We start from the raw sequence: 15,218 nt of genomic DNA, 5'->3' as shown, positions 1-15,218 counted from the left end.
ATGGATCATGTGCAGGCGGAAGATATTTGTTTAATTTGCCAACATGTTTGGTTTTGACATTTTCTGTTGAAGAGCCTGTCCCGTGCTGTATTGTTCTCAAGTTTTAGTTTTTTAAAATACTTTTAGAGATGCAGTGTGGAAACAGGCCCTTCGGTCCACCGAGTCCCTGCTGACCAACCATCACCCATACACTATGTCTATCCGACACACTCCGGACAATTTTTGCAAAAGCCATTTAACCTTCGAACCTGCACGTCTTTGGGATGTGGGAGGAGACAAGAGGACTCCGGGGGAAACCCACGAGGTCACAGTGAGAATGTACAAACTCCACACAGACAGCATCTGAGGTCAGGATCGAACCCATGCCTCTGGCGTTAAGAGGCAGCAGCTCTACCCACTGCGCCACTGTGTCACCCTATTAACGATTTGCCCATGAAAAGGGTCAAAGGTGTTCAAATGACATATGCACTGAAACAGAACAATGAAATTCTTACACACATTTTAACAGTTATATTTATCTTACAGATAGCCTCAACGCTGTATTCATGCACTGAGTTTGATGAATACTGGATTGCCAAAAGTAAATGTAACTCCACCCAGATGGGAGACTTCGACAGCACTGACTTCAACAGCACTGACTTCAACAGCACTGACTTCAACAGCACTGACTTCAACAGCACTGACTTCAACAGCACTCATGGTAAATGACTTCATTTCTGGTCATGAGATGATCAAGTCTACATACAATGACAATGACAATGACATCCTGGTCTTTCTCCTCTACACAATTTCCAGTACAAACCCATCCGTCCTTTAATGTACCGACCACAAAGGCACAAATGCCTGTGCGGCACAGTGCTGCAGCGGCACAATCAATCAATCAGTTTTATTCATCACATACACAATAAAGTGCAGTGAAATGAATTTGCCAGCAACGGTACAATCAAAAAATAACACACAATACACGATAAAAATTTAACACAAACATCCACTACAGCATTCTTCACTGTGGTGGAAGGCACAAAGTACAGTCAGTCCTCCTCCATTGTTACCCGTGGTCGGGGCCATAAACCTCCGCAGTCGCCGCTGCGGGCGGCCAGATGTACAGGCCTTCTCGTCGGGAAGGTAAGTCCGGAATCGGCGTTTCCCTACCGGAGACCGCGGCTTCAGGATGTTGTAGGTCGCAGGCTGGCGGTCGGAGCTCTTCTCTGGCTGTCCCCAGCGAGGGAACCCAGGCTCCAGATGGTAGGTCCATGCCGCGCCCGCGGCTAGAAGCGCCACTGATCGCGGCTTCAGGATGTTATCGGCCACGGGCCGGCGGTAGGAGCTCTTCTCTGGCGATCCCTAGCGAGGGGTCCCAGGCTCCGGACGGCGCGCCCGCGGCTAGAAGCTCCACAGACCGCGGCTTCAGGCCGAAGGGACTGTTTTTGTGCTGTATCTCAAAAGTCTAAAAGTCTAAAGTTAAATTGTGCTGAATGCACCCAGGTTTAGTGTTAGATTTATGATTGTCGTGTATATCGAGGTACATTCAACGCTTCCAGCAATTGTAGTCCCATTACAGGAAGGATGTGGAGACTTTGGGGAGGGAACGGAAGATGTTTACCAGAATGCCACCTGGATTAGAGGGTGCTAGCTGTAAGGAGAGAGAATCTTACTTTTGTTTAGTTTATTGTCTCGTGTGCAAAGCTTTCTTGTTGCGTGCTATCCAGTCAGTGGAAAGACTATACAGGATTACAATCAAATGGTCCACAGGATACTGACACAAGATAAAGGGAATAACGTTTAGTGCAAGATAAAGTCCAGTCAAGTCTGATTAAAGACAGCAGGAGGGTCTCCAATGAGGTAGGTTTGCAGTGCCTGACCTACTGAGTTACATATAACATCGAGCTGTTCTAGTCGCCCTATTACAGAAAGGATGTGGAGTCTTTGGAGAAGGTGCAGAAGAGGTCCTCCTTGGTTTAGAGGGAATTAGCTGTGAGGAGAAGTATTTTTTTTAGTTTGGAGATACAGCGCGGAAACAGGCCCTTCGGCCGACCGAGTCCGCGCTGCCAGCGATCCCCACACATTAACGCTATAGTGCACACACTAGGGACAATGTATAATTATGCCAAGCCAATAATGAACCTACAAACCTGTACGTCTTTGGAGTACGGGTGAAAACCGGAGATCTCGGAGAAAACCCACGCAGGTCACAGGGAGAACATACAAAACTCTGTTCCGACAGCGCCTGTAGTCAGGATAGAACCAGGATCTTTGGACCCGTAAGGCAGCAACTCTACCACCGCGCCACCCATGCCATCTTAACGTTATTGTGCATGTTACTGCAATTGGTGTGATGCATTGGCCATAGCAACGCGGGAGTGTGTGTTCTCCAGCGGACTCCTGTGCTGTCTGTGTGTCAATGGGTTACGGCTCTGTGTTGTCTCTCTGCAGGCTGCCCTACCTGGTGGGATAACATGACCTGCTGGCCTGCCAGCTCTGTCGGAGAGGTGGTGAACAGGACCTGCCCCAGCTACCTGCGCTTAAATCACAATGGTAAGCTCCCTTGTGTGGGGAGGAACTGCAGTTGCCGCTTTACAGCCTTACAGTTGCTGCGTTGCGCGCTTTGTCAATCAGCGAGTCAGGCAGCATCTCTGGAAAAAAGGAATGGGTGACGTTTCGCGTTGGTGGGGGGGAGGGGGGGAATAAACTGCAGACAATAAACGGCCAGAACATATCAGGGCCAGCAACAGATGATGTCAGGAAGGGTGGAGCCCATAATGGCTCATTGTTGGCTAGGGAAGGGGTGATAACAAGAGGGTTACAAGGATGTGAACAGTGGAACTGGTAGGACGACTAGGGTGGGGGTGGGGGCAGGGGAGGGAATGCAAGAGTTACTTGATATTAGTAAAATCAACATTCATACCTCAGGGTTGCAAGATGCCCAAGTGAAATATTTTTGCTTGCTCACTGTTTCCGGGAGCAAGTGTTATTCCAGTAAGGGGAGAGGAAATGGGAAAATCTGGTCAGAACTTTCAGAAGGTACAGAAGCTTGAGGGCCTGAAAGTAAGCAACATCAGACTCGGGAACAGCTTCTTCCCCTCTGTTATCAGGCTTCTGAATGGTCCTTCCATAAGCGAGGGTGCTGTCCGATTCACCTCTACCCCATTGCGGACTTTGTCTATGGAACTGGTGCGCTACAATGCTGAGAACTATATTCTACACTCTGTATCTCCCCCTTTGCTCCACCTATTGTATTTCAGTTTGACTTGGTTGTATTTATGTCTAGTATTATCTGATGTTTGGATAGCATGCAAGGAAAGCTTTTCACTGTACCTCAGTACACGTGACAGTAATAAACCTCAACCTAAGCCAGCGATCCTTCCTATACTCTACTCCATGCACTGATCAATGATGTGAACAGATGAATCCATTGTCCCATGGATGAAGTGAACACTCAGTCTTTTTCCCCAAGGTAGAGGATTCTAAAATTAGAGGGTGTAGACTCAAGGTGAGAGCAGAGAGATTGAAGAAGGACCACAGGGGCAACATTTTCACTCAGAGGGCAGTCAGTATCTGAAATGAGCTGCCAGAGGAAGGTGTAGAAGCCCATATAATTATGATTTTCATATATCATATGGACACATATATAGGCAGGAGTTATTTGGAGGGATATAGGCTAAATGTAGGCAACTGGGATTAGCCTTGAGTGGCAACTTGGTCAGCATGGACATGGTGGACTGAAGGACCTCTTTCCATGCTGTATTGCTCTTTGACTTGATATGACTTGCAAATGAATTAAGAGCATGCTACTTGAGTCTTATTGGTTAGTTCCTGCTAACTGCAAGTCATCTTTGTGTAGAGAAAAGGAAATGCAGATGTTGGTTTACACAAAAAGGTTCAAAGTGTTGGAGTAACTTAGCGGGTCAGGCGGCATTTCTGGAGAACAGGCGACATTTTGAGTCGGGGGCCTTCTTTAGACATTATCACAGATTGAAGCAATGAAAGAGGATCTCACACAACTCAGAGCCGAAACGTCACCTATTCCTTTTCACCAGAGATGCTGCCTGACCCACTGAGTTACTCCAGCATTTTTGTGTCTTTGGTCATCTTTATGTGTTTATTTATTTCCAGTGACTAGTTTAACCAGAGCTTGCTGTGCATTTGATGGAGTGATTGAATATTACAGCACGGAAACTGGTCCTTCGGCCCACCGAGTCCACGCCGACCAACTATCACCAATTCACACCAGTTCTATGTTACCCCACTTTCTCATCCAGTCCCGACACACTAAGGGGGAATTCACTGAGGCTAATTAACCTACAAACCTGCATTACTTTGGGATGTGGGAGGAAACCAGAGCACCCGTAGGAAACCCATGTGCTCACAGGGAGAACGTACAAACTCCACGCACAGACAGCACCCGAGGTGGGGATCGAACCCTGGTCTCTGGCACTGTGAGATAGCAGCTCTATCAGCTTATGGCGGTATTTACCTTTGTGTCTTATAGGTGTTCTGTACCGAACTTGCACAGAGAAAGGATGGAGTAAATTAACACCTGGATTTATGGAGGCTTGTAATTTTACGCATTCTAAACAGGTGCCTTTTGTTTAACAAACCAAAAACATATTGACTTTAGACTTTAGAAATACAGCATGGAAACAGGCCCTGTAGCCCACCGAGCCTGTGCTGACCAGCGATCTCCCCGTACACTGGCACTATCCTACGCACTAGAGACAATATATTGCTTTAACCAAAGCCAATTAACCTACAAACCTGTACGTCCTTAGAGTGTGGGAGGAAACCAGAGCAGCCGGAGGAAACCCGCGCGATCACAGGGAGAACTTGCAAACTCTGTACAGACAGCACCCGTAATCAGGATCGAACCCAGGTCTCTGGCGCTGTAAGATAGCAACTCCACCAACACACCACTCACTGTACTGCCCAGATTGTGCCATCTTGATTTTTAAAAAGGCACATAGTGCTGGAGGAACACAGCGGGTCAGGCAGCATTTGTGTTTGAAAGCTCTGCGCCTGTACTCGTTGAAACCTAGCGGATAATAAATAGGATGTTTCCAGTAGTGCAAGTCTATGACCAGAGGGCACAGGCTCAGATTAAAAGGATAAATCTTTAGAAAGCAGATGAGGAGGAATTTCTTTAGCCAGAGGGTGGTGAATCTGAGGAATTAATTACCACAGACAGGAGTGGAGGTCAAGTCATTGGGTATTTTTAATGCAGAGATTGACAGATTCATGATCAGTAAGGGAACCAAGGTTATGGGGAGAAGGCAGCAGAATGGGGTTAAGATGGAAATATAGATCAGCCATGATCGAAAGGCGGAGTGGATTCGTTGGACTGAATGGCCTAATTCAGCTCTTATGTCTTATGGTCATCTGTGGAGGGAAATGGACAGACAATGTTTCGGATCGGGATCCTTCTTCAGACATCCTGACCCAAAATGTCATTTTAGGTCGGCAACTATGCTGTTATAGTGGAACTACCTGTATAAGCTCGCGTAAACCTTCTGAATGATAAGCTGCCGTTTCAACATTTCAATTTGCTGATGACGTTCACATTGGTAGGTCCCCTTCTTTCTTTTACACCAATTGAAATTAGAGAACTCAGATCGAGGATTTGTACTGCTGTTTGCAAATCGTATTTACCTTGAGACACAAAGTGCTGGAGTAACTCGACGGGTCTATCTTTCTACTTCTTATGTTCCCTTATGTTTCTTTGAAAGCACAGTGGCACAGTGCTAGAGTTGCTGCCTCACAGCGCCAAAGGCCCGGGTTCGATCCTGACTATGAGTGTTGTCTGTGTGGAGTTTGCACATTCTCCCTGTGACTGCGTGGGTTTCCTCCGGATGCTCCGGTTCCCTCCCACAACTCAAAGACGTGCGGGTTTGTAGATGAATTGGCTTCTGCAAATTGTTCTTAATATGTAGGATAGAACGGGATGATCGTTGGTCGGCATGGACTTTGTGGGCCGAAGGGTCTGTTTCCACGCTGTATCTCTAAAACTACTTACTTATTCAACACCTCTGAAAATGTGTTTTAATTGTTTGTTTGTTCAACCAGAATGCTGCCGATTTCAACCTGAAACCAGTGTATACAGCCGGATATGTAACATCCCTGATTGCTCTGGTTATTGCAATCATAATCTTTACAGTCTTCAGGTAAGCGATGTGATACATCTCAGTTTTGCCCAGTTGTTTATTCAATGTGTCTGAATTAGGGGGTGTTAGCTGCAAAGAGAAGTTGGAACAAACTTGGATTGTTTTCTCTGGACAATTGGAGGTTGACGGGAAACCTGAAAGAAGTATACAAAATTATGAGAGGCATAGTTAGCATAGACAGTCACAACCTTTTTCCCAGGGTGGAAATGTCACAAAGTGGAGGGCATAGCTTTAAATTGATAGAGTAAAAGTTTAAAGGAGACTAGGCCAAGTGGGACCAGTTGGGTCCCAGGTTCACACGGGAGGGCTGGTCCCCCAACGCAATATTTCACTTCTCCACAATTCCAATATTGGTGGCCAATGGGGGGGGGGGGGGTCTGGAGCGCTAGCATGGGTGTTGTGGGTCAAGTCAAGTCAAGCACAGTGAGTGCAGGGCCAACAATCCATTTCATGTCAAGATGTCAAGTCAATCCATTTCAAGTCAAGCACAGGGCAGGCGGGGCCAGCCAACAATACAATCCATTAGTTTTTGTTTCAGGTGAGATAAAACAAAGCAAAAGTAATAGCACAGGGCAGGCGGGGCCAGCCAACAATACAATCCATTTGCTTTCATTTCAGGTGAGCTCAAGCAAAGCCAAAGCAAAAGCACAGGACAGGCCAAACAACTCATTTCATTTCCATTTCCATTTCAATTTCAAGCACAGGGCAGGCCAAACAACTCGTTTCATTTCATTAAGGGCTAACTAATCATTTATTGCAAGCACATTAAGGGTTAGCAAAGCATCATTTATTGCAAGCACATTGCTGGCTAACAAATCATTTATTGCAAGCACATTAAGGGTTAACAAATCCTTTAGTTGCTGGGTGGGTGAGCCCTGTCCCAGATACGTAAAAAAAGTAAAAAGTGAAAAAGAAAAATAACGGAAATTGCAGCATATAGAAATGCTGCTGGTGAATACCACACAACAGTGATTGGGTTAGTGAAAGCTTCCGTAGATAATATTAAATAAGTCCGCTCCTTAAGGAATTAATACAAACTAAACAGAACAGACCCCAAAAAAGATTTACATTGTTTAATTCCATCAGGGAATCAGCATTCCCAAGAGGTTAAGTATCTTGATATATTCTAATTAAGTAGTTGAATATTGAGTAATTTGACATATATGGCACATTACTTGACTTTCTATTAGTACTGTTTTGACGTATTAGCCGACTCAGAGTCAGTGAAATTATGACAACTTATTGTTTACAAATGCCGTTTCACACAGACAAATCTCCCACTCTCTCTCTCCCTCTCTCCCTCTCCCACTCACGACCTCTCCAAAGCTTTCCAAACCAGTCTCTAAACTTTTAAAAACTTTTAAAAAAACTTACTCAACACTTTCCAACACTTTCCCAACCAATCTCCCACATTCGTTCTCTCTCACCCCCTCTCTCTGCCCCTCTCCCTTTACCCCATCTCTCCCTCTCTCCCTCTTCCCTTCCCTCTGTCCCAAAAGTTTCCACAACTTCCTCTAACTTTCACTTACATTACCTCTCACTACCTCTCTCTCCCTCCATCCCTCTCCCCCCCTCTCTCTACTTCTCTACCCCCTAGCCCTCCCCCTCTCTACCACTCTCCCTCTGTCTCTCAGTCTCTCAAGTTCTCTGCTTGACATATTAACCGACTGGGTCAGTAGCTTTATAACAACATATTCCTTATAAACACTGTATAAATGAACACAATATTCCTTATAAACACTGTATAAATGAATACAATATAAATGAATTATAAACACAGTATGAATTCAATGTGAACACAGTATAGCCATCTTGATTATCACCATGACATAAACTCCATGACACAGTTACTTATCCTTGACGGGTCCCGCAATGTCTTGGGCAAACTTGAATACTTTATCTGGATCGGTAAATAAGTATTCAGTAGCTTTGTAACTAACTCGCAGTTTGGCTGGATATAACAGGCCAAATCGGAGGTCTGGTATGTCCCACAAAATAGCTCTTGATTTGGTGAAGAGTGCTCTTTTCTTAACGACTTCGGCAGGATAGTCTCTGAAAATTCATATGGTTTCGTCCTCTAGAACATGGCAGTGATGTACCTTCAGAATCAACTGTCTTGGTGGAGCTGTGCTGCCTGACCGGGCTCTCAGAGCTCTGTAAACCCGGTCAAGTCTAGGTTTTTCATCCAGATTAAGTACATCTTGCAGTAGTTGGGCCGCAAAATCGCGAACATTTTTACCATGTTCTTTGCCTTCTTTCACTCCAACAATCCTTAGGTTCTGAATTTTAGAACGTCCTGACAAATCAAGACATTTTTCTGTCACTATGGCAAGTAACCCCGAAATACGCTCCACCTCAGCCGTCAGTCTGTGTGTTGTCTCGGCATTTGCAGCAGTAGTAGATTCCAATTCCCGAATAGCCTTGCTTTGTTTTTTTGAAGTATCAAGAATAGGCTCCAACTTACGGCCGATATCGGTTTCAAGCCTGTGGATTTCCTCTTTCAAGGAGGAATTCACCTCCTCTATACGGGCATCTATCTTGTCAATCTTGCCACAGATTTCAGCCTTCCCAGCTGAAATTTCCAGCTTCACAGCCACAAGTTGCTCACCCAGTAGTGATCGGATATCTTCCAACACCAGAGGTTGTCTTGCTGCTTTCTCTCGGAGGTGCTCCATACTCGAGGTCGAGGCTTGTTCAGGGCCTTCCGCGCCAAATCATCATTCATTGCAAGCACATCGCTGGCTAACAAATCATTTATTGCAAGCACATTAAGGGTTAAAAAATCATCATTCACTGCAAGCACATTGCTGGCTAATAAATCATTTATTGCAAGCACATTATGGGGTAACAAATCATCATTAATTGCAAGCACATTGCTGGCTAACAAATCATTATATCGCAAACATATAAAGGACATAACCACAACCACATAAACCACATAACCACATAAAGGATAGACTCACAGTTCAGTAGACTCACAACATAATCAGAGTTGTGGCTTCTCCCTCGCGATCTTTCAGAGTGATTGACTCGCGTCCAGGCATCCGGGGTTTTATAGAACTACCCCCCACCCCTCCCCAGAAGGGGCGTTACCTTCATCGCGGTGATTGACAGGCGAGAGGACCAATCAGCTGATCTCAAGGTTTTTTAAACACCCATAACTTTTATATTTTTCATCGATGGGAAAAATCCTCGGGGCTGGCTCAGCGGAGGAGGACTGTGAGTAAGATGGGCAACAATACAGCGATACAGGGTAGCGATCAATATACAGCACAGACAGGAAGTGGTCAAGATGGGGATGTTTTTTACATGGAGAGTGGTGAGTACCTGGGGTGGTGCCAGGGGTGGTGGTAGAGGCTGATACGATAGTGGGCTTTAAGGTTCTTTTGACTATGTACATGGATATGCAGGGAATGGAGGGATATGGATCACGTGCAGGCAGATAAGAGTTGGTCTTGGCTTCATATTTGCCACGCACATTGTGGGCTGTAGGGCCTGTTCCTGTGTTTTTCTGTTCTCAGGTCAGGTTTAGTTTAGAGATATAGCATGGAAACAGGCCTGTCAGCCCACCAAACCCAAGCCGACCATTGATCACCTGTTCACACACATTGATCACCTGTTATCCCACTTTCTCATCCGCTCCCGATGCACTCAAGGCAATTTTGCAATTAACCTACAAACCCGCACGACTTTAGGATATGGGAGGAAACTGGAGCACCCGGAGGAAACCCACATGGTCAAAGGGAGAACAAATCAAACTCCACACACAAACAGCACCCGAGGTCGGGATGGAACCCAGGTCTCTGATGCTATGAGGCAGCAACTCTTCTGCTGCGCCACTGTGCTGCCCCTGTTTTTTGTTCTAATGCGTTGCACGTATGACTGGTTACATCTCTCTCTCTTTGTATCTCTCCACCCAGGAAGCTGCATTGTACCCGGAACTACATCCACATGAACCTCTTTATATCCTTCATCCTGCGCTCCATGTCAGTCATCATCAAGGACATTGTTATTTTGTCCAGCAATACCGACTACTGCGCCATGTCCAAGGTACGAGGTGCCTCCATGCCTCTTGGTGGTTGATGAAAGACCTGATAGGCGTATAGAAAATTATTCCACAAATATGGCAGACAATCAGAACTCCTTTTCCCAGGGTGGAAATGACAAAGGCTAGAGGGCATAGGTTTAAGGTGAGGGGGCAAAGTTTAAAGTTTAATGTGCGGGCAAGTTGTTTTACACAGAGTGCGGTCGGATGCCTGGAATGCGCTGCCAGGGGTGGTGGTGGAGGCAGATGCACAAGTGGCATTTAAGAGGCTTTTAATAGGCACGTGGATATATACAGGAAATGGATGCATATGGATTATGCACAGGCAGGTGAGAATCGTTGAACTTGGCATCATGTTTGGCACAAACATTGTGGGCCGAAGGGCCTCTGTTCCTGTGCTGTACTGCTCTATGTTCTATGTCTGATGCAAACGTCAATTCAACACTTACAGCAATGGTTATTCAATAACAGGAAGGAGGTGGAGGCATTGGGGGCGGAGGGGATGGGGGTGCAGAAGAGGTTTACCAGAATGCCGCCTGGATTGGAGAGTATTAGCTGTAAGGAGAGATAATCTTAGTTTTGTTTGGTTTATTGTCAAGTGTTCCGAGATACAGTGAAAGCCTTTTTTGTTGTGTGCTATCCAGTCAGCAGAAACACTACACATGATGACAGTCAAGCCGTCCACAGTGTGCAGATACTGGATCAAGTGAATAACGTTTGCAGGATAAAGTCCATTAAAATCCTATTAATGATAGTCCAAGGGTCTCCAATGAGGTACATGGTAGGTCAGGGCCGCTCTCTGGTGGGTGAGAGGATGGTTCAGGTGTCCGATGACAGCTGGGAAGAAACTGTCCCTGAATCTGGAGGTGTGTGTTATCACACTTCTGTACCTCTTGCCTGAGGAGATATTGAACCAAGGACCTGCCGGTCAGATACAAAAGACATCACGGGCACTCTAAGGACATGAGAGGAGTTACTTCCCTATGTCTGATCTTCAGCCAAGTAACTCATCAGGTTGATTCTCCTCATGGGCTCCAACTATGTTTATGATTTCTGGATTGCAATGGGTACTCTCTGGTATAGAGGCAGTGTGGAGACAATGGGCCAACAAGTCCAGGAGCAGGTCCTTCGGCCCATCGAGCCCATGCTCACCATCAACCATCCATTTACACATCCTACACAAATCCCATTTGTTATTGATTGTCTGACCTAATTGATTGACTTAATTTAAGGTGCAGCATTGAAACAGGTTCTTCGGCCCACCAATCCATGCCAACTATCAACCACCCATTTACACTAATCCTACATCAATCCCACTTTTTTATTGATTGATTGACAATTGATTTGAGAGGCGCACAATTGAGACAGGCCATTCGACCCACAGAGTCTATGCTGGCCATCGATCACCCGTTCATAGAAAACATAGACATAGAAAACATAGAAAATAGGTTCAGGAGTAGGACATTTGGCCCTTTGAGCTAGCACTGCCATCCAATATGATCATGGCTGATCATCCAAAATCAGTACCCCGTTCCAGATTTTCCCCCATATCCCTTGATTCCCGTAGCCCTAAGAGCTAAATCTAACTTGAAAACTAATTCACACTAGTTCACAATGTTGTTTAAATGTCGTTATAGTATCTCCTCCGGCAGCTTGTTCCTCATACTCATCACCCTCTGTGTGAAACAGTTGCCCCTCAGGTTCATGTTAAATCTTTTCCCTATTTCATCTGTTTTTTGATTCCTCTACATTGGGTAAAAGACTATGTGTATTCACCCTGTCTATTTCCCTCATGCCTCATGAATTTGCACACCTCTGTAAGATCACCCCTCATCTTTCTGCATTCAACGGAATAAAGTCTTAGCCTGCTCAACCTCTCCCTATAGCTCAGCTGGCAACATCCTCGAAAGTCCTGGCAACATCCTCGAAAATCTTCACTGCAATCTCTCCAGTTGAGCAATATCCTTATTGGGATTAAATTCCATCTGCCCATATTCTGCCAATTTGCCATCTGATTGATATCCTGCTGTAGCCTCGGTCAATCTGCCTCGCTATCCAAAACACCACCAACGTTCACAAGTTTACTCATCTTCCATTTCCCTCACTTATATTCCTTCCTCTGACTTCACAATTCACATCCCACACTTTTTTGTCTTTTCACCTCTGGCCTTTACCCAACCATGTGCCAATCAAACCCCACCCCTCACCTGTATCCACCTATCACTCTCCAGGCTTAGTCCTGCCGCCTTCTCTGCTCCAGCTTTCTCTAATCCCAAACACAATCAGTCTGAAGAAGGGTCCCGGCCCAAAGTGTCACCTATCCATGTTCTCCAGAAATGCTGTCTGACCCATTGAGTCACTACAGTACATTATTTTTTGTTCATAAAACAGCATCTGCAGTTCCTTGTGTCTCCCAGTAATCCTTCAAAACAAGGGACTGAAGAAGGGTCTCGACATGGAACGTCACCTACTCCTTTTCTCCAGAGATGCTGCTTGACCCGCTGAGTTACTCCAGCATTTTGTGTCTGTCATCTACTGTTCCTTCCTACACATCATTAGATTGGATTAGAACACAGAACATAGAACATGGAAAACGTTGCACAGTACAGCACAGGACAGGCTCGTCGGCCCACAATGTCTATGCCGAACATGAAGGCAGTGAACACAGTGGGGAACGGGATAGTTCTGTGAGCTGGCATCAGGTCGATGGGCCGAACGGCATCCTCCTGCTGTAATGTGAGGGAAATGTGAGGATGTAAAATAAACCTGGGTCGTCCCTAACCCAAGGTAACCTGACGGCCGTCTTTTGATTTATCCAGCAGGTGTGTAAAGGTGTCATTGTCGTCTTTCACTACTGCATCCTGGCTAACTTCTGGTGGCTCCTGGTGGAAGGACTCTACCTGCAAACCCTGCTCAGCCTTGCCTTCGTCGTGCACGCCAAGTACTTCTGGTGCTACTGCCTCATTGGCTGGGGTCAGTATTCTCCATCTAGCCTCCCGTCTCAATTGGGCATCTCACAGAGAGAGTCTTTGGACTTTAGAGATACAGCGCAGAAACAGGCCCTTCGGCCCCTCGAGTCCGTGCCGACCAGCGGGCACTCCGTACACAAGCACTATCCTACACACTAGGGGCAACCTACAATTTTACCGAACCCAATTAACCTACAAACCTGTACGTTTTGGAGTGTACGAGAAACCGGAGCACCGGGAGAAAGCCCACGCAGTCACAGGGAGAAAGTATAAATTCTGTACAGACAGCACCCGTGGTCAGTATCGAACCCGGGTATCTGGCGTGGTGAGACAGCAGCTCTACCGCTGTCCTGCCTTAATGACATCTGTCTATTAGCAGAGTGACCCAAACTGACCGCCGTCTTGTACAGCTGTGTTGTGTATCAATGGTAGATCTCTACATGGATGTTTGAAGAGGGGCTTCAAATCACTGTTCTGCCCACCGCGTGGATTGTTTCCGGGCGGCACAGTGGCCAGTTTCCGCACTGTATCTATCAAAAAAAACAAATACCTACCAGCACTCGTCAGAGTACCTGCATTTGGTAGCAATAACAGGAAGGCAGATTACTATCTAAATGGCATTAAGTTGGGAAAAGGGGAAGTACAACGGGATCTGGGGGTCCTTGTACATCAGTCTATGAAAGTAAGCATGCAGGTACAGCAGGCAGTGAAGAAAGCGAATGGCATGTTGGCCTTTATAACAAGAGGAATCGAATCTAGTCGCAAAGAGGTCCTTCTGCAGTTGTACAGAGCCCTAGTGAGACCACACCTGGAGTATTGTGTGCAGTTTTGGTCCCTTAATTTGAGAAAGGACATTCTTGTTATTGAGGGAGTGCAGCGTAGGTTTACAAGGTTAATTCCCGGGATGGCGGGATTGGCATATGCTGAGAGAATGTAGCAGCTGGGCTTGTACACTCTGGAGTTTAGAAGGATGAGAGGGTATCTCATTGAAACATATAAGATTATTTAGGGTTTGGACACACTAGAGGCAGGAACCATGTTCCCTATGTTGGGGGAGTCCAGAGCCAGGGGCCACAGTTTAAAAATAAGGAGTAAGCCATTTAGAACGGAGAGGAGGAGACACTTTTTCTCACAGAGCGTGGTGAGTCTGTGGAATTCTCTGCCTCAGAGGGCGGTGGAGGCAGGTTCTCTGGATGGTTTCAAGAGAGAGCTAGATAGGGCTCTTAAAAATAGCGGAGTCAGGGGATATGGGGTGAAGGCAGGAACGGGGTACTGATTGGGGATGATCAACCATGATCACATTGAATGGCGGTGCTGGCTCAAAGGGCCAAATGGCCTACTCCTGCACCTATTATCTATTGTCTATTGTCCATTGTCTTCTTTCCAAGCCAAGTCAAGGGGAGGGTGCTGGGACCAAGGTGGGGAGATGGGACTGGGGGCACAGCCTAAGTAGACGACAAACTGTTCGCAAACAGGGCCTAAATCTAACTAGTTCCAGCGGATTCCCAGTAGCCATGGCGAGAGTGGTAGCATATTAGAAGAGCTTTTATACATTTAGCTTACCTTGATTTAATTTAGAGGTACAGCATGAAAACAGGCCCATCGGCCCACCAAGTCTGTCCAACCTTTCCCTGTGGATACTGTAGTATCCCCTAATCCATGCATCATTCTGGTAACATTTTGGTTATCACAATGCGTGAAGGAACTTGAATGTTCACAATTTTAGTTTAGTTTAGTGACACAGCATATTGTAACAGGCCCTTCGGCCCATCGAGTCCTTGCTGATCACCCGCTTACACTGGTTCTATGTTATCCCACTTTCTCATCCACTCCCTACATATTAGGAACAATTTAAAGAGGGCCAATTAACCTGCAAACATGTACGTCTTTGGGATGTTGGACGAAACGGAAACATCCGGAGGAAACCCGCGCGGTCACAGGGAGAGCATGCAAACTCCACACAGACAGCTGCTGAGGTTGGGATTGAACCGGGGTCTCTGGCGCTGTGAGGCAGCGGCACTACCAGCTGTGCTACTCTAAGATAGACGT

General features: G+C 46.2%; 1 protein-coding gene across 1 annotated transcript in view; it reads left to right on the top strand.

The window, feature by feature from the left end:
- Nucleotides 1-15,218, top strand: part of LOC116987304 (vasoactive intestinal polypeptide receptor 1-like) — a 48,977-nt gene that overhangs the window by 18,255 nt on the left and 15,504 nt on the right. The window contains exons 2-7 of the mRNA XM_033043227.1: nt 526-700; nt 2,434-2,535; nt 4,490-4,578; nt 6,058-6,155; nt 10,076-10,205; nt 13,023-13,173. Coding sequence (XP_032899118.1) covers nt 526-700; nt 2,434-2,535; nt 4,490-4,578; nt 6,058-6,155; nt 10,076-10,205; nt 13,023-13,173 — 745 coding nt within the window. The remainder of the gene's footprint in view (nt 1-525; nt 701-2,433; nt 2,536-4,489; nt 4,579-6,057; nt 6,156-10,075; nt 10,206-13,022; nt 13,174-15,218) is intronic.

This window comes from Amblyraja radiata, chromosome 2 (genome assembly GCF_010909765.2).
Source record: "Amblyraja radiata isolate CabotCenter1 chromosome 2, sAmbRad1.1.pri, whole genome shotgun sequence".
In the NCBI taxonomy this organism is placed as follows: domain Eukaryota; kingdom Metazoa; phylum Chordata; class Chondrichthyes; order Rajiformes; family Rajidae; genus Amblyraja; species Amblyraja radiata.
This window is presented reverse-complemented; position numbering and strand designations above follow the sequence as displayed.